This window comes from Genypterus blacodes, unplaced genomic scaffold (assembly GCF_046128005.1).
Source record: "Genypterus blacodes isolate CSIRO-AG114 ecotype Tasmania unplaced genomic scaffold, CSIRO-AGI_Gbla_v1 ptg000070l_1, whole genome shotgun sequence".
NCBI classification, from domain to species: domain Eukaryota; kingdom Metazoa; phylum Chordata; class Actinopteri; order Ophidiiformes; family Ophidiidae; genus Genypterus; species Genypterus blacodes.
The window spans coordinates 3,720,498-3,738,906 of NW_027466880.1; the positions used below are offsets into that span (position 1 = coordinate 3,720,498).

The 18,409-nt window shown below is 43.8% G+C and overlaps 1 protein-coding gene and 2 non-coding genes across 3 annotated transcripts; 1 reads left to right on the forward strand and 2 right to left on the reverse strand.

Annotated features, from left to right (window-relative positions):
- Positions 1–560: 560 nt before the first annotated feature.
- LOC143005284 (protein kinase C delta type-like) lies at positions 561–17,275 on the forward strand. Its single transcript, XM_076156594.1, has 17 exons — positions 561–718; positions 9,354–9,480; positions 9,694–9,966; positions 11,891–12,059; positions 12,689–12,720; positions 12,811–12,896; positions 13,515–13,644; positions 13,748–13,848; positions 13,958–14,039; positions 14,218–14,348; positions 14,600–14,773; positions 15,045–15,136; positions 15,255–15,317; positions 15,421–15,559; positions 15,705–15,893; positions 15,989–16,117; positions 16,204–17,275. The coding sequence occupies exons 2-17, from the start codon at positions 9,372–9,374 to the stop codon at positions 16,360–16,362; spliced, it is 2,058 nt and encodes a 685-aa protein (XP_076012709.1). The 5' UTR covers positions 561–718; positions 9,354–9,371; the 3' UTR covers positions 16,363–17,275.
- Positions 10,258–10,329, reverse strand: trnae-cuc (transfer RNA glutamic acid (anticodon CUC)). The gene has a single exon. It is a non-coding gene; the product is annotated as a tRNA-Glu (tRNA).
- trnae-cuc (transfer RNA glutamic acid (anticodon CUC)) lies at positions 14,829–14,900 on the reverse strand. Its single transcript has one exon. It is a non-coding gene; the product is annotated as a tRNA-Glu (tRNA).
- Positions 17,276–18,409: the final 1,134 nt, after the last annotated feature.

Genomic DNA, 18,409 nt, shown 5'->3' on the forward strand with positions numbered 1-18,409 from the left:
ACACTGAGACTGTCAGCCATTTATTTTGCAACCGCCAAATAATTCCAAGCAGTTATCTCTTTTTTTGTTTTATGCAGTATTGTTCTGACATTTTACTTAGTTTTTTTAACCATAGCAAGAAAGATGACAAGGTGGCAAGATGAACATTTTCCGATACTTTACTTTACATTTTTTATGTCTTGGTTGATGACTTCTCTTCTTTATGTTACGCAGTTTCTCTACGTCATTATATTAATTTCTTAAAGGAAGCCGGAACAGTGCAAGGTGTACCTGGGTAGATTTACAAACAACACAGAGTAACATTACAGTGATGCACATCGATTAATCAATCGATCAAAGTTTCCACTACTGTGTCAGTCATTGCAGTGTAATGGATGGAAAATGACAACACAAGGACGCGTGCGTGTGTCTTTAGGGTTTTACCTGGTTGACGTCAGACATTCACTCCTCCTCACCCCTGCATGTGTGTGTGTGTGCGGAGAGAGAGAGAGAGAGAGAGAGAGAGAGAGAGAGAGAGAGAGAGAGAGAGAGAGAGAGAGAGAGAGAGAGAGAGAGAGAGAGAGAGAGAGAGAGAGAGACTTCTTCCACACTTCCTTAAACCAAAGACCCACACACTCTTAAAGTGGACCTTCGCGGAAATTGCGCTGTACAAATCAAAAGCCGGCACAAACTCGCCACGAACACCAACACCGACACACTCTCCAGTATCCCGGAAAAGGTGAGTCTAAGTCTTAGCTTATACGAGTCAAACTTGTTCGGGATCAAACAAACGTGGTGTCTGACAGCGGGGGGACTTCCACGGAGTAGAAAGCGCGCTAAGCGGCCCGGCTTCGGCTTCGGCTTCGAACCCGCGAAGCTTCGGTGCAAACGTCGGCGGAGGCAGCGGGCTCAGTGTCGCTGAAGTTCGGCTCCGTCGCACAATGTCTCTCTCACTGTCGCCGTGTGTTCGCGCTTAGTTATGTAAGCCATGTTTCGTTTCATCGAGTTCAAAAGCAGGTCCGGCTGTGACACAAGTTTCCCGGAAAGCCAGAGAGAGAGTGTGTGTGTGTGTGTGTGTGTGTGTGTGTGTTTGTTTTTATAACTGCTTTAAGCCAAGTGTGTAAGCCCGAACAAGAGGAGAGACAAGGTTTTATGGTGGTTAATAAAATGGGGATATATCATAATACAAGCTATCGACAAAACGAACTTTCTGTGCCATCTTAAACAAGTGTGTTTCCCTCAGCAAACTTCAGCTTTAGTTACTCTCTCCAAGCACAGCCTCTTTGTTGTTATAGGGAGCCTGTAGTCATGCAAGTTGGCACAAATGTCAATTAATACAGTGGTTCTCAAAATGTGGGACGTGTACCACCAGTTGCACTTGTATGGCTCTATGGTAAGCACAACAGCGGACTGGAAAACAAGGGAATCAAAACAATTCAATAGTTACGCAATGAAATATGACTAGGATTTAATTGAATCATGACTCAGCGTGATCTAAAGCGTTTTTCTGAGATGTTGTCATGTTGGCAAGATGTTACTTCATTGTTTTGCTTTGCTCCGATGTGGTATTCAAGTCAGGCAGTTTGAGAACCACTGCATTAAAATGTTAAACAGAAAGACCTTAAACGTCAGTAAAGGTAGGTATTCCATGCACATACAAATCCCTATGTCCTATAATGTGTGAGTAAGAACCAAATCCTTTCTTATCAAAGGTGAGTTTTGGTGGATTGTCTTTGCAAGGATTCCTAGATTTCATCACCGCTTTGTGTTCTGGTTCAACAGAAAGTCGTCATTGTCACGGCCATTATCAGAACAATACAGGTGATGAGCGACAACGACAACACCACTCTGCTCGCCATGCTCTAACTTAGGCCAGAGCAGCGCCAGACAACGCAGTTTTGTATTGTCTTCCTTAGTGGTGACCAAAGTCCATGGAATTGCCAAGTTCCTTCCCCGCCTCAGGACGAACACTACAGCTCTTCTTCTACAAGTCATGTTATGTTTACTGACACGAGTAGCATCTCATTGTCACTTGAATTAAATTTTTAATGGTATTTGGATTATGGATGGGTTATCAGTGCCTGTTTTTAATCACAATTATCTTACTTCAAACAACTCCCTCTAAACCCACAGAGTTGACATGTTAGCTCGACAGGTACGGTACACAAAGCACACTATCCTGTTTCGAAATATTCCTTCCATTGCTTGCAAAACGATTGTGTCAGGCCTGTGCATCCTGTTGTTTTCTTCTGGGGCCAGTGCAGCTTTGTGGGACCTGGTAACTCTATCTGCCTGCAATAGGTGCAGTTACTGGTGTGTAAATATTCGCTTGTGGCATTGTGAGCTGATTGGAACACACGGTTGTGACATCTGCCCACTGAAGAGCTCTGCATACATTGCCAACCTCTAGATAGAACCACACACACACGCAGGAAAGATAGACCCATATTACACTGGCTGTGTGTAGGCAGGTATGAATTCTTTCGATTTTATATGCCACCTTTCAGTATTTGTTTTGTTAAAGGTTCTTTGAGTATAATGTTGAGATTGGTGTTGCTTTCCTTTCCTTATTTCATTTCTGAGGAGTCAAGCAACTGCAATAGAATCAATTTCCCCTGGAGATTAGCTGAATTAACAAATTCTTAATCTGAATTTGGATCAGCATAAAATCAATGAAATTCTTCATAAACTTTGTTTTACATGTGAAATATGAAACACACTTCTATTTATACACATGACCCGAAACTGAAACACCTTGCTTTTGTTGTTTGTTGTTCACATGCGGGTAATTGGCACAAATTTGCTGAACCAGCACTGGTTTCCATTATTGATGTGGGTGATAGTAGATTGGCACGTTAGTTACCTCATTCACTACTCTCTCTCTCTCCATGTGTCTCTCTCTCACAAAGACACACTGCCCACACGATGCTACCTTGCTTGGCGCTGCATGATCAAATGCTATTTTGTATGTCCAGGCTTTGTGAACTGTGAGCAGGGCAGAAATGGACACCACTCTTAATGCACAAGGAGGGAACACACTCTTCCCCCACCACTGCACGCGCACAAACACACACTCACTCTTTTCTTGTTGCCAGCAAGTATGGCAGGTTTGAAGCAGTGCCAGTGAGCTAGCGAGTTCTCAAGAAGTTCAACCTGCAGTTGTTTGATAAAAGAATGGAACGTGTGTATGGAGGAGTCTGATGTTTTGACTGTCTGTGATTTGCCTGTTGGCAGTAACTGCTATCCTTGTTTGGCATGAGGTCAATTCGAGATGCAAGGTAGAATTAGCAATTAATATTTACTTGAAAAAGTGTATCATATCTGCCATCCATCAACGTCTGACCTTGAACCAGCAACCTCAACTCTTATTCTATTTCAAAGCTTGCGTGTGTGTGTGTGCGTGCGTGTGTGCGTGCGTGCGTGCGTGCGTGCATGTGTGTCTGCTTGTGTGTGTGTGTGTAAACCAAAGAGAGAGAGAACCAAAATCTGTTGATTTAATACATTATGATATATTTTCTGTATAGAGTGTGCTCACATATAGCATATGAGCATATTGTATGGGTGTAGTATGCTATGAGTTGACATTACCTGTATCTGTGTGTGTGTGTGCGTGCGTGCGTGCGTGCGTGCGTGCGTGCGTGTGTGTGGAGGAAGGTTAGACATTAACCAGTGTTAGTGAAAGAAAGGAAGGCTTTGATTTTTTTCCCTAGCAAGTTTGGCACTTAAATCCATTAAAGGTTGCTTTGTTCAAGGTTATTAGGGTGTGTGCGTGTTTTCACAATTTCACTCGTGCAACTGAGTTAATGTGGTAATAACACATACCAGGGTGTCTTAGTAGAAGAGGGTTTGCTCCTGAAAGAAAGATTTGTTTCTCATCAATCCACCACAGTTTGATTACGAACTGAAGGAGAATTACGTTACGCATTTGCATGAGTTTGTCTGTCAAAGTTGTGAGTTTTTTTGTGGCTGTGGAGCTTGGCTGTAGTCGTATCACATCAAAAAAATGGCTCTTCTGCTGTCAGTTGTTGTCAAAGTAACATTTTTGTTACAGATAGCTGTTTAATAGATGAATAAGTAGTCAGTTCCATCTCTTTCCATACCAGTAAAATTTCCAGTGCAAAGAGCTTTTATCCCTTGTAGACAAAGGAATAAAATCAAGGTTTCATGCAATAGATGTTTACGCTCACAACCACACAGTAGGTTATTAGCTTTAGGTGCATAGGCGGCCCGTCTGGCTATGACAATGCTTGTTCAGGTTCATGATAATCGCATGAGGTGTGTTTGTTCAGCTTTAATTACTAGGCCGGTAGCCGCACGGCTCCATCTGCCAAGCCCGCTCTGACTCACTGCTGGACCTGTGTGTTTCTGAGTCGCCCTCACTTTCTCTGTCATTGTTTGTGGAATGCGAAGTGCTTTGAAGAAGCTCTCAAATGCACATGGAGAGGACAAAGGAAAGAGGACAGCATTATGTTGAACTTTATGAAATACATGACATCTCCAAATGTTGTGCGACAGGCATGTATTTAGTTGTGATTTATGGGATAAGGCTATGTCTGTCTACTTTTATGAATACGCTTTGATTAAGGTGTTGTATTGTGTGTGTCGTGTTTCAGGTGAAACCGGTGAACAGTAAACTACATATCCAAGAACAATATTCAGCATTCCACTGTGCCTTTATGGATTATAGCTGTGTAAGGATAAAGTGTAGGGGAAAAATATGCTACAACATGTCTCAGAAGACTGTAAATAACACATATGAACACATTTACCTTTAGCTTTAAGATGTATCATGTAGTGCAAAATGTGACAGCAGTGCACTCAGAACACACAGTATGGTCACAAGGAAATACAACTGGATGTGTCAGGGATTCACGGAAATCCAGCAGCAGAAATGTCAGATACGCCTTTGTCTTACTGACAGTATTGTGCCTTCAAAGGGAACGTGTCAAAACCTTCCTGGTTTTGCTTGACAACACCATCAAGGCAGCAGTTAGAAAGTTGATTACTTCTGAAAAAGTGGTGTTGTCATGGCAGTTTTTATTTGCGATATCTTATAACAACTGGCAACTCCAATTTGTGACAAGTTTGGATTTGTTTTAGTTTGCAGAGGTCACAATGTTTCTTAAACAGTATAAATTATTTCTGAATTCCGTGAGGACAGACATAACTGCAAGACTCAATAAACTTCAGGATTTCACTTGATAGATATACCTAGCAATTATAAAGAATGACTAAATGATCAGAACAGGTTGAATTTATTTTCCCTCCTTTCATAACATCTTGTCCTGCCAGTTTTCATCTCTTCAGGTCTCACACTGTCACAGAACCTGACATGATTTCCAAAGCCTGTCGTTGTTGTGGGTGTTGGTATATACTTAAACCAAACAGCCCCTAGTCTTACTGGACAGAGGGCACACTTAGTTGTACGTAAACATTCCTCTGTTTTAAGCTTGCAACAAGAGAGTGGCCTAGTTAGGTCAAGAGTTAACTCTGTCTAGCCAGCCTGGGCTCTCTAAAACATTCCCACTGCAGAAATAACGAACCAATAAGAAACACACTGACTCCTTTCGCTGTTCTGTTGGTGACCCTACATGCCATTAAATAAGAAGAACTTCCCCAAGGGGATCATTAAAGTTCTCATTCATTCTGGGATTTCCACTGCTTGTAGCACAGTTTCTGTTGTCAGTAGGTTGGGCGGGAATCTTGTTTATTGCGTTCGGGGAACTCTGTTGTCCGTACAGTCTGTGTAATAGTCCTTGTGCTTGCTCAGGCCTGCATACAGGAGAACCCAAACCAGCTCGACCTGTTTGGCTGCCATTGAATGACATTTCTACCAATGCATTGCATACCAAACCTTTGACGAACAGGCTGCGTTACTCAGCTGAACTTTGACAACAACCTGTAGACAGGCACATACCTTCATCTCTGTTTCTTTGTTTGTGGGATTTCCACATTTTCCGATCAGAGGGAGAAATCCATCCTGTACATTTCACACATTGGAAGTACTGTGTGTGAGCAGTGTGGAGTCAGAGCCACAGCATCAGGTCTACAGCTCAATGCCTTGCTCAAAGTCAATGGCAGAGCGTTAACCTGACGCATGTTTTTTTTATTTATGGAGGTGAAAACTGGACGTCCAAGAGGGTTGACAAACGGGAAAAACTTTGAGTCTTTAGTCAGAAACGGTGGTCCGCAGATGGCTGATCATGTGTTCGTCACTCAAGCACCAACCTTGATACTGCACAGTCTCACACCCTAAATTGCACCATCTATAGGAGCCTTCACTGTGAGATACCGCCGCTTTCACCTCATAAGCAGTATCTGCGCCACATATAGCCTCAGTGAACTATCTGCCCACGCTCCTGATGCTCGCCGCCTTGTTCAGCGAGACAAACTCACGGCACCAATAAGTGCCAGGAATAGACGCAGTGACATGGGTTTTTGCAGTGCATCGTTCTGTTCCCTTCTGTTAACTGAACGTCGCAAGCCGCCCGATGCCCGATAAAAACCTGCTGGCTATGACCCCTGCAGCACGTGGCCTTTCACTTCATCTTTGTTTCAACATACAGTCAAGACTCAGCAGTTTCAGGACTTGTCTGCGGCTGTCACTATTCTCTTTCGAATTTTAGACTATCACTCACCTAGCCTACCCTTCCTGGTCCTGTGGCACTATGGTATAGGGGTTCATTTCTGATTATTTTGATGGGATTTGTAGTCATTGGGACTCTTGTGGCATTCCATGGCATGTTCTTCCTCCTCGCTTGCTACTATGCACTTGTCATGTTTTTCCCGAAACTGTGCCTCATTCCAGTTAGTGTTAGTGTTATGAGTACTTGTGCACTGGTATTTAGCAGTCTTTTCATTCCAGGACAAAGGCTGAAGACTTAACTCGAGAGAGTAACTAAATCGCTCTCTCTTTCACTCTCTCTCCCTCTCTCCAGTCGGACTTGTGTCCAGTCACTGTGTCTAGATCTGGTCGAGGCGCACCGAAGTCTGGTTCCGCCGTTGAGTCCGATTTCTTCTAGTGTCCGCCCGCCTGCTTTCCAGCCGGTTGTCTATCTCTTTTCTTTCCTGCTCTCTCCCTCCCTTCCTCTGCCCTCCCCTTCCCCAAATGCATGTGCTCATTTTTTCCACTCTCTCTGGGGAAACAAGGCTCCCTTTTTGTATGAACTAATGTCTGTGTGTGAGTGTGTGTGCGTGTGTGTGTACTGTATAAGTTTCAGTGGGTCTGTGTGTGAAGTTGAGAGAAAATGATATATGAACTGGAAAAACACTATATTTTTGTATGTCTGAAAGCTCTGTGGCCTGAATTAATATAGGTTTTGTGTGGGTGTGTGCATGGATGTAGTATGCGTGTGTGTAGGCACTATGAGGACAGTTGCTCAACCCTCTTGACTTCAATCAGAAAGAGTTGCTTATTTGGGAGTATTAAAATGTCTGGGTCAGTTAGAGGCTACAACAGAGCAGGAACGTCTCATTCTCAGGCCAGCAGACAGGTTTATGCTTACTCACTCCTCTTGCTGAAACACTTAATCAAACAAATGAGTAAGGAGCTAAAAAATTAAGCGAAATAGTGTTACTATCATTACTAAAAGATATAGTTCAACAATCAAAACTTAATCAGGATCGTTAAAATGGGAAAACAAAATTACAATTCTCTACTTAGTGTTTCCTTTTTCATCATAAATGACTCACAAGGGCACACACACACACACACACACACACACACACACACACACACACACACACACACACACACACACACACACACACACACACACACACACACACACACACACACTTGGAAGAAGGCAAGTCAAGCGTGAAGGGCAGGTCAGCTCTTACACACTGAACTGGAACTGATCATAACCAAACACCTTTGCCCATATTTATAACCTCATTTGTTCTACTTCTACTTCTACTAAATGCTTTTTTATTTGCTGTATTTAACTTGTGACCGTCGCAGTGATCCTATTACTCCCGAATATCACATTATCCAGTAATTCAACCTCAGTCGCAGTCTGGGATACTACACACATTGAACACATGCACATCTTCTATGTTTATGTGTCCAAATGTGAAATCCAGCTCTTTGATTTAACGCCACATTGCTTGAATGTGTTGCAGTGTGTGACTCGCACTGGCCCAGTAAAGCTACCCACATTATGCAGTCCACTGTGTTGCTCCACAGGAAATCTTAATTTTTCCTGTTGGTCAGCGCAGGGGGGATCAAAGTAAGCCTCAGTAAGATCACAAGCCAGCTTCTACAGGTCACAATTGTGTTTAAGTGAGTCATTGCAGCACCATAACAGGCCAGTGCAGTTAACACAGTCAGCACAGTGACGTATTTCCCCTTTTTTAACAGATAACCATCACTTAAAAAAAGAAAAACAAAGGACTGAATGCTTTGAGAGTGTTACGAATAGCAGAAATTGTTATGTCACCCAGGATTTCAGAGTGAGCTGCAACATGAAGACAAAGAAAAAACTCGGGCGTCTGCATTCCTGTCGCCTATGTCTCCAAATCACTGTGTTAAACCACCTTCATGTTAATAGAGCAAGAGAGTACAGATAAAAGAGTGGAGATTAATTGATTTAAACGCTCATGTAAGTCACTCTGTGGAAATTCTTGAAGGAATTCTGTGCCCTCGGAATTAAATGAGGGCTATGAACCCCCCCCACCCCCGTTCCACCCCTGTTTCCCCCCCTTGCCCCACTCTTCCCACCCCACCTCACCCCACCCCCAGCCTTAGAATTTCACTTGAAGCAAGGGGGAAGCAAGTTATTTCTTCCAGTGTACAATTTCCTCTCCACTTTGACAAGAAAGTGTTCTCTGTACATTTTCCAGAATAGTTCTTGCACGAACCGCTGCCTTTTGATATACATGGGTCCTATAGTTCCTATACCGAGTTTGATTAGATCAGATGGTTCTCTATGAGGACATCTGTGACTGAAACTAAATGCAACAGAATGAGGAAGCATGAGAGCCAGCCTTCCTGTAAGCCAATGGATTCATGGCTTCAAAGGAAACCTACCACACGTTTATTACAGATATATTTGTACAATTAGGAAGGAAGGCTGTTGTCAGCATTGGTATTTTGCAGTGTTTTGCTCTTCTTCCTCTGTATCGTTCCCTCATCCTCCTTTTATAAACCCAGTCTGGAATGATTTCTGTGTCTTCTCCCGCCTTGTTAGAGACAGGTAGTTTCCAAAGTTGTGTCTCGTGTTGGAAACTTCTACTTCCTCTTGTGTTTACGGTATGAGGACCCTGTTAGTGGCCGACTCTCTTCCTTCTCTTTCCACGTGCGGACCTTGAGCAATTACAAGACAAATGTACTATGTGATGTTCTAGCGCTCAGTCTGTCTTTGTGCTCATAGGCTAGGTGAGTCGTCACCATGGCACCCTTCCTGCGCATCGCCTTCAACGCTTATGACGTGGGAGCTCTGCCCCCCCTCACTACCCCTCCCATCTGTGCCATCAAGATGAAAGAGTCTATCAGCACAGGTATGTACATATCATATAATCTAACCTTGCAGAGCAGCGACATAATGAGCGGAGAGACTGTCCAGCTTTAACAGCAAAACTGCTAGCCTCAAATGTCACTAAATCTCTCCCACTGCACTGCAGTCAGCACCACACTGTGGCCTTCCTGAGCAGGAAGCAAAAGTAAAAGACAAACTTTTCATCCTCCAAGCTCATCCAACTCTGCTTCCACAGAGCGAGGAAAGACCTTAGTCCAGAAAAAGCCCACCATGTTTCCAGCCTGGAAGTCAACCTTCGACGCACACATCTATGAGGGCCGTGTCATCGAGGTGGTGCTCATGCAGACTGCCGAAGAGCCATTGGCCAAGGCTACAGTGGGCGTGTCTGTGCTGGCGGAACGCTGCAGGAAGTCGCGGAACCAAGGACGTACTGAGTTCTGGGTGGACCTGCATCCCTCTGGAAAAGTCCAGATGGCTGTGCAGTTCTTCCTGGAAGACAGTGATGCAGGTAAAAATTAATACTTGATTTGATTTGATGCTGTCTGTATGGCCTGATGCAGAATAACCATACATGTACACAGATATACTGTAATGTACACATTACTAAGGACTCTGTGTGACGTATAGTATGTGGCAGGAAGAAAACCAGAGTAGACAAACAAAGCTGTGTCCTATTACTCACCACTTAGTTCTTGGTGTCAAAGCGTATTTACCTCAAATGTCACTCATGTCTATGAAAGAAATTAGAGGAGAACAGCAATTCGATGCATTTCTACATGCATATTCCACAAAAACCATGTTCCCTGCCCGGGAATCGAACCCGGGCCGCGGCGGTGAGAGCGCCGAATCCTAGCCACTAGACCACCAGGGAGGGCTGCATAGTGTCACTGAGCAGTAATATCTGAACATTCCCCTCCCCCCTCTCAGTTGCCCCCTCTGTTATGTACACCCACAGAGGAATCACTGTTGAACTTAGCTGTCCTCACCCTGCACCACAGTTGATATGTAACGCCCTCTACTGGCAGTGAGAAGTCATTATATTGTCTTTACGTCTACTCTTTCAGGTAGACTGGTAGAACTCATCAAAGAGTTGTGTTATTCTGGATATATTTATCCCAATAACCTGTCCTCCGCCAAAGGACACAGTTGAACCTGCGTGCTGGTTGGCCCGTCAGCGTGTCTCATATTCAGCCCGTCAGCTGACTGCAGGTGCGGCCACGCAGCTTATGTGGCATTCTTTCAAGGTCACGCAGAGGAATTTGGCCTGAGGACTTGCTGTGCTCCGAACAAGAAGAGATACTGAAAACCACCCAATGATTGACAGAAGAACGACAAAAAGGCGTAACTTTCATTTACATAGCGTATCATTAGTTAGTTATATTATGGAAAACACACATTAGGCCTTTAATTTCATTATTAAAGCGTGACAATATGGAGTATATCTTCTTTACTTTACAGATTTTCTATCATGTCAGGAATTACAGTGACACATCTGTGAAGTTATGAAAAAAGGCATTTGTAGATGTTGAATTCCTGGCTTATAACTTATTAACAGTCAGCAGCTGTATTCCAGAAATCATTCATAGTGCCTCTCCTCAAAAACATACGATAACCATTCATCCTTTAGATGCAAAAGAGGAGCAGCAGAGTAGTGTAGGTTGGCCAGCTCAACACTGCAGACGTGGAAATCAGTGTGTAGTCCCTGTCGCTGCCAACATGAGTGGGAAAGACAGATATTTACAAACTGGAGTGATTCAGTTTCGGTGTGTGTGTGTGTGTGTGTGTGTGTAGTGGCACAGTCAGGCCTCTTTTGTTTGCGGTTTGAGAAGGCCTGGAGAAAAAGGGTTTGCCTGCGCCTGCTGTTCCTGCTTCCTGCAGCTCCCTCCTCCCACACACTCCACAGGTTTCCTCAAAAGCAGCCCGGAGTATTTTTAGGAACGTGTGAATAGCCCTCTAATAGCCTCTCTCTCCATCTCTCTCTCACTGCTTTGGCACGGCTTGCCCCCAAACTCTGTCCAGACATAAACATCTGTCACTTCCAACGGCAAAAGCGGAAGCAGGTTCATCTCCCTCACCTCATCACTCTTCCCTCATTTCCCTGTCACTTTCCTTTGCTCCTCTTTTCAGTCGCCCCCCCTTGCTACCCGCCCAGACGCCCTCCTGACACAGAGTTTGTCCCCTCTTTGTTTACCTCTCTCACGTTTCTCTCTCTGCCTCCTCTGGTTGACCTCTGACCCCTCCCACCCTGCTGACATGTGTCACCAGGAGACACTTATCCCAGAAGGCATTTATCTTTGTTCTGCCTCCATTTAGCAGCCCCCCTTTCTCCTGTTCACCGCTGTCAACATAGAGCTGTTAATAAAAATAATGCACACAGGCTCTGATATCTGATGATGGATATGCAATTTATCTCTCCCCCTCCCCTCCTCCAGCTTCCTCTAAGGCATCGATGAAGGACATCCCCGAGGATGGAGTGATGACCCTCAACAGGCGGAGGGGAGCTTTCAAGCAACCCAAAGTTCACAACATCAAAAACCACGAGTTCTGCGCCACCTTCTTCGGCCAGCCCACCTTCTGCTCCGTCTGCAGAGAGTTCCTCTGGTGAGACGCCAAGATGGCAAAAGCTGCCACCGCTAAGCTAAATCATTCATCCAGGTCGTTACCTTAACAAATAGCTCTTCACTGCTTGTCTTCAGAGTGTTGGGAGTAATTAGTGAAAGCTTTTGCACTCTGAAGCCAATGCCGTCGCGCTCAATTGCCCTCGGCTTAATTCAGGTTTTCGTTAAGAACTGTCCCGTCTATTCTTCCTCTGTAATGTCCCTCTGGCCTGGTGAATCAAACAACACATTTTACAAGTAGAGTCATGAGTGGTAGTGTTTTTCCTTCTTCTGGTATCAGAAAAAGTATATAGTTGGAAAGTAAAAGACACCTGAAGAGCCTGAATCTGACCTTTGCAAGAGTACTGGAGCTTCAAGAGTGTGCACATTATCTGATGCTACTCTGGTTCAGGGCAAATTACTGTAAAGCTCCTCAAGTAGAAGACTGAAGCTTGCCTACTTCTTTTTTCTGTGCAATAATTCTGAAATATGTTGCCGTGTCATAAATGTATGTGCTGCTCATTAGCTGCAGTTGTGTTTACAACCTTGAAACATTCATTTGTTTGTCTTATTATTTTTACTTGTATGTAAATAATTGATTACAGCCCTTTAATGCCCTTCTCTTCCATGTAGGGGGCTCAACAAGCAGGGTTACAAGTGCAGACGTAAGTGTTACATCGCCTTCATTCATTTTCTGCAAGTGTTTTATTTCACTGAACTATCAACTCAACATTTTGTCACTTATTTCTACCCAGAATGCAACGCAGCAATTCATAAGAGATGCACCGAGATAATCATTGGCAAGTGCACGGGCACAGCGGCCAACAGTCGAGACACTATGGTGAGCCACCAGTTCTGTCTCTTCTACAATATTAACTTCTAACACTACATTTTGTTACAGACGATCCATCAAATGTTTTTCCTCTTAAAACAAGTAGTCAAACACAAACTAAGATAATTACCAAATCAAAGGCTATGATCCTGTAGACAGCACCTATTCTGGGATCTGTGGAGGTTCCTACAGGCCATATTGAAATTTTGGGCCACAGACCAAATAAAAGCATTGCGGCCTACAATGACCCCAGAGGCTACGTTCCTATGACGACATAGTCTCTCGGGTTATCCCTAGGCAACGCACTGATGCAAACTTGGATGTCCTTCACAGACGCATGAAGATGGCTGTGCTCCCCTGCACAATTAGGTCGACCATACAGACAAAAACACACCAATCATTTGCGTTGTTAGTATAATAAACGTCATTATTATCCAAATTTAACTATTATATATAATAACTACTATATATAATAATATATATTAACTATTACAAATTAACCTATGACATGTGTGTCATTTATGTTCCATATGTTCTGTAATGGAAGCTTAGATTTGGAAGTTTAGTTTGAAGAACAGTTGTGGCGATGAGCCCTTGTCTCTTGGTTGAATGGATTTTTGTGTGTAGTTCCAGAAAGAGCGCTTCAAGATCGATATGCCACATCGCTTCAAGTCCCACAACTACAAGAGCCCCACTTTCTGTGACCACTGTGGCAGCCTGCTGTGGGGCCTCTACAAACAGGGCCTGAAATGTGAAGGCGAGTATCTTAGTGTTGCTTCTCTTCTCTTATGCGTAAGATACGTGTCCTGTATGATTTCTAACTTTGTAATGTTTTTTCTGCCTTTCTCGCCTGTGACCAGACTGTGGCATGAACACGCATAGCTACTGCCAGAAAAAAGTGGCCAATCTGTGTGGCATCAACCAGAAACTTCTGGCAGAGGCTTTGACTCAAGTTAGCCAGGTTAGTTTCTTCATACTTTTGAATTGATGTATACTGGATTAAAATGTGTTCTTGTCATTTCAGTCTGTGACAAATAAACAGCGTCTCAACACACTCATTTAATCCCTAGAAATCTATGAAGAAGAACGATAATGCCACAGCAGATATTGGAATCTACCAAGTCGTCCCAAGTCCATCAGCAAACTCTACTGGTAAGATGTGGTAATGTAGGCACAAAGTCACGTTTTACCTTTAAAGGTCCAATAAAATCTATGTGGCTTAGCTGTTGATACAGAAATGCCACACATTGCGTCCTCAAATCTTTGCCCATTGTTGTATGAGTTTGCATGCGTGATAATGTATGAATTCATTCTGTCTGTCTTTCACCAGATGCCGATGGGAAAGCGAGTGACGTTGTGAGCCCAGGGCCCGTCCTGCCGGCAAGTCCCAGCCAACAGAAACACCTCACCTTGAATCACTTGGTGTTCCACAAGGTGCTGGGCAAAGGCAGCTTTGGCAAGGTGTGCTTTCATGTTCCCCCGTCTTTAAATCACCTCTCTTAAATCAAAAGGGAAAATGGCTGCGTAGACACAAACCTGGATGACCAACGATGCTAAACGTTGTGCATTGTGCAGTAGGAGTACTCAAAATATTTAGACTTTTTTAAACTGGAACATACTTTTACATTGTAGTGCAGTGTTGTGTGTGGGAAAACATATTAGATGAAAATGGACATGAATCATTTGGCGTCCTGCTTGCTTTTTTCTTCCAGGTGCTGCTGGCGGAGCTGAAGGGACAAGGCGAGTACTTTGCTGTGAAGGTGCTGAAGAAGGACGTAGTTCTGATGGATGATGATGTTGAATGCACCATGGTGGAAAAAAGAGTCCTCGCGCTGGCGTGGGAGAACCCTTTTCTCACACATCTCTACTCCACATTCCAGTCTAAAGTAAGGATACGCACAGAGTGAACAGCTTACCTGATCTAAGTAGGAAAAAGCTTCTTTCCCTGACCGGGAATCGAACCCGGGCCGCGGCGGTGAGAGCGCCGAATCCTAGCCACTAGACCACCAGGGAGTGATGTGAGGGTGGCACGGTGGTTTTGAGAGGCCGCCCCCCTCTAGCGGCCTTTTTCCACTCTCATTCTCTCTCACTGCCATTGGGTCATATCAATTTCATATCAATCTCTGACCATGAGCTGACCATCAACTGTTTTCCCAGGAGCACCTGTTCTTTGTCATGGAGTACCTGAATGGAGGAGATCTAATGTTCCACATCCAAGACAAGGGCCGATTTGATCTGAACAGAGCCACGTAAGTACACAGAACTCCATGTCAACCACTATGAGAGAAACAGTAAATGCTATTTCACACAATGTAGGGGCCAGAATGTTATTTAAAGGTTATATGTTTCACATGTTTTGTATTACAGGTTCTATGGTGCTGAGATAGTCGTGGGACTGCAATTCCTCCACTCCAAAGGAATAATCTACAGGTGCGGCCTGACAACCACTCTGTGCTGGAATCTGTAACGTTTATGTTCAGCCAGCTGCTGCCACAAAAGAGAGAAACAATCACATTCATTTACATATTTTCAGAGATCTGAAGCTGGACAACGTGATGCTGAACAGAGACGGACACATAAAGATCGCTGACTTTGGCATGTGTAAAGAGAACGTGTTTGGAGAAGACAGAGCCACCACCTTCTGTGGGACACCAGACTATATCGCCCCAGAGGTGAGCCAAATCTGCAAACACTGTGATTTGGTTTAGAATTGTAAAAATGTGAAGAGTTAAGTCACAATCAGGCTACAATAAAAGCAATAATCACTCATATCAGTGTTTTCCTTGCTGACATCTCACAAACCTGTGCGTTTCCCAGATTCTCCTCGGGCAGAAGTACACCTTCTCAGTGGACTGGTGGTCTTTTGGGGTGCTTGTGTACGAGATGCTCATTGGCCAGTCGCCTTTTCAAGGTGACGACGAGGATGAGCTGTTTGAGTCCATCAGGATGGACGTCCCTCACTACCCTCGGTGGATCACTAAGGAATCCAAGGACCTGCTGGAGAAGGTGAGACCAGCAGCGTGTACGATGTTCATCAGCCCTGTTCCTGCTTTTGAAATGTTTGTTGTTGTTAACTCGTGTTACCTCCCTTCTCTCGGTAGTTGTTTGAGCGAGATCCCAGTCGCAGGCTGGGCGTGGTAGGGAACATCCGTGCTCACTCTTTCTTCAAGACGATCAACTGGGAAGCGTTGGAGAAGAGAGAGGTGGATCCCCCCTTCAAGCCCAAAGTGGTACGAGCCTGTTTGCTGATCAGAGTGATTTTATGTAACAGTGCTTTGTGACGTGAACCTAACGGAAATCCCTCTCACGCTGACAGAAATCCCCCAGCGACTGCAGCAACTTTGACCGGGAGTTCCTGAGCGAGAAGCCTCGTCTCTCCCACGCCGACAAGAACCTCATCGACTCCATGGACCAGGCCGCCTTCGCTGGCTTTTCCTTCGTCAACCCCAAACTGGAACGCATCCTTACTAAATGAGAAGGCCAAAAGCAGCACTCTTGAAGACGCTGTCATAGTCTAAAAGTCCTTAATCGCCTCCTTTCACTTCCCCTTTATCCTCATGTGATCCAGGTTCACCCTGGATGGATAGAGGTTGAAAGTGTTGACTATGACGTTCTTTGTCCCTCTGTCAGAAAATTCACCACAATGTTTGCTACCCATCTAAGCTAATATAAGTGTATAAATGTGTATAAACCTCCGGGAAATTAAGGGAGCTACTTAAGAAGCCAGTGTTACATGAATCACTGCTCGAGGGAATATCGAAGATGTATTCTGTTTTTTCCTACTCTTCTTACTTTGTGATCACGCCTCGGATCGATGTGAATCGTGTAATGTACTGTATCTAGAAATTTGACTTTGACTGCGATAGATTTGATTGGGAACGCATAAGCATTTATATTGTCACACACACACACACCTGCACACACCCGCACTTGCAACTAAGAGCAGGTACATATTCGCTCTTGCTCCTCCGTGCATTCGTCAGCTGTATGCATACTGTACCATCTGTGCACGCTTCTTGCGTGTGTTATCACATGCATGAGATGAGTGTGTGTGTGGGTCTATGCAGGTATTTTTGTTTAGACGCAAATGGTGCTACTGTACCCCTGTGATTATTTTTCTCAGTTCATTCCTCAGACAACCTCATCCAGGCCCTGTGGAAAGGTAGTTGATATTAACTCTTTAATGGCGGGGGGAAATGAAAGGTTTCCCTGCTTCACTTACTCACTTTAACTCAATACTCAATAATAAATTACCCCTATTGCCTCACATACCCTCAAAACATATCCTCTCATTATCTTTTTGTACCAAACAGATATCTACACGATGATTGTCTTTCTTTTGTGCCACTGTTGTAAATCCTCATGCTGTACATCAAACTAAATCGTACTGTGGTGCAAACAATAATTCATGACCCCTTAATCTTCTGATTTTTTTTCTTCAGTTTTTAAGTCATCAGATTTACTGGAAAGAATGGTATGGTACTATACCTGTTCATATGTGTGTGTTTGAAAGATGTTTTATTTTATGTGGGAGGATTGGGCATTTCACTCTAAGCACCGGGGTTCTGAAATGTGTTGTATTACTTGAATGTAGGTATTTTAACATGAAAAAAATAATGTATATGGCAATTAATGTGTATATTACAGTGAAGTCTGTGAGTTATGGGTGTACTTTTTACTCTCCTCATCTTTTACATCTGATTATAGATAAATATATTGAAACAAAGAAATTCTCATCATCCAGTGTCCTCATAGATTTACACACATTTAACTTACTTTTTTTTTTTACAATTAAATCAAATGTACTCTTAGTCCCTATTTTTGTGATATATCTATATATTGTGTTTGCTCTATATTGTAGCTTAGCTTTGTCAGTACATCACCGCAAAATTACTGTTAAGAGTTTCTATTCGAGTTAGGCCCATCGGTCCTTACTGCCATCTGGCGGTCAGGTGCTGCTATTACACCTCGCTGTGTGTTTTGTGGCCGAGAGGCAAGGAGACATTCCTGCAGTGCGCACGCTTAATAATCTGTCCTCGTCCCCCTCTGTCCCCCTAACAACATCCCACCATCCACAGCCGGACCTGCACACAGATCAGATCTCAAACACAACCCAACAGTCAACGGCCCGGGCAGTAAACCTGTTCAAGTTGTTCCCAAATTTGCCTGTATGCAAATAGGTTGATATCCCAAAAGCAGCGTTAAAGTTGAAGACCTTTTTGAAACAAAATGCCCTTCCTGGCTAAACTAAATGTCATCATGAAATCTTAATTCAATCTGTGAAATGATCCATCAACGAAGATTTGCCCATTTTTCTTGGTGTTTTTACTTACGAAGCTTAATGACAGACTACCAGTTTCATGGTCCCGCATGGAAAAAGCACACATACACACACACTTGAATGAATTTGGGAGTGAATATCTGCTCTTTTTTAAAAAATATTTTTTTCCCCCACGTCTGTCCGATTGTTGCGAGTGTTCAGACAATCGCTTGTTTGTAGCCACGTTCATGATTTTTATTTT

Excerpts from the sequence above, each read along its gene's own strand:
- LOC143005284 (XM_076156594.1), top strand. The coding sequence starts at position 9,372 with ATGGCACCCTTCCTGCGCATCGCCTTCAACGCTTATGACGTGGGAGCT. Across the intron at positions 12,060-12,688 it reads GTCTGCAGAGAGTTCCTCTG|GGGGCTCAACAAGCAGGGTT; the intron begins GTGAGACGCCAA and ends TCTTCCATGTAG. Across the intron at positions 14,774-15,044 it reads ACTCCACATTCCAGTCTAAA|GAGCACCTGTTCTTTGTCAT; the intron begins GTAAGGATACGC and ends CTGTTTTCCCAG.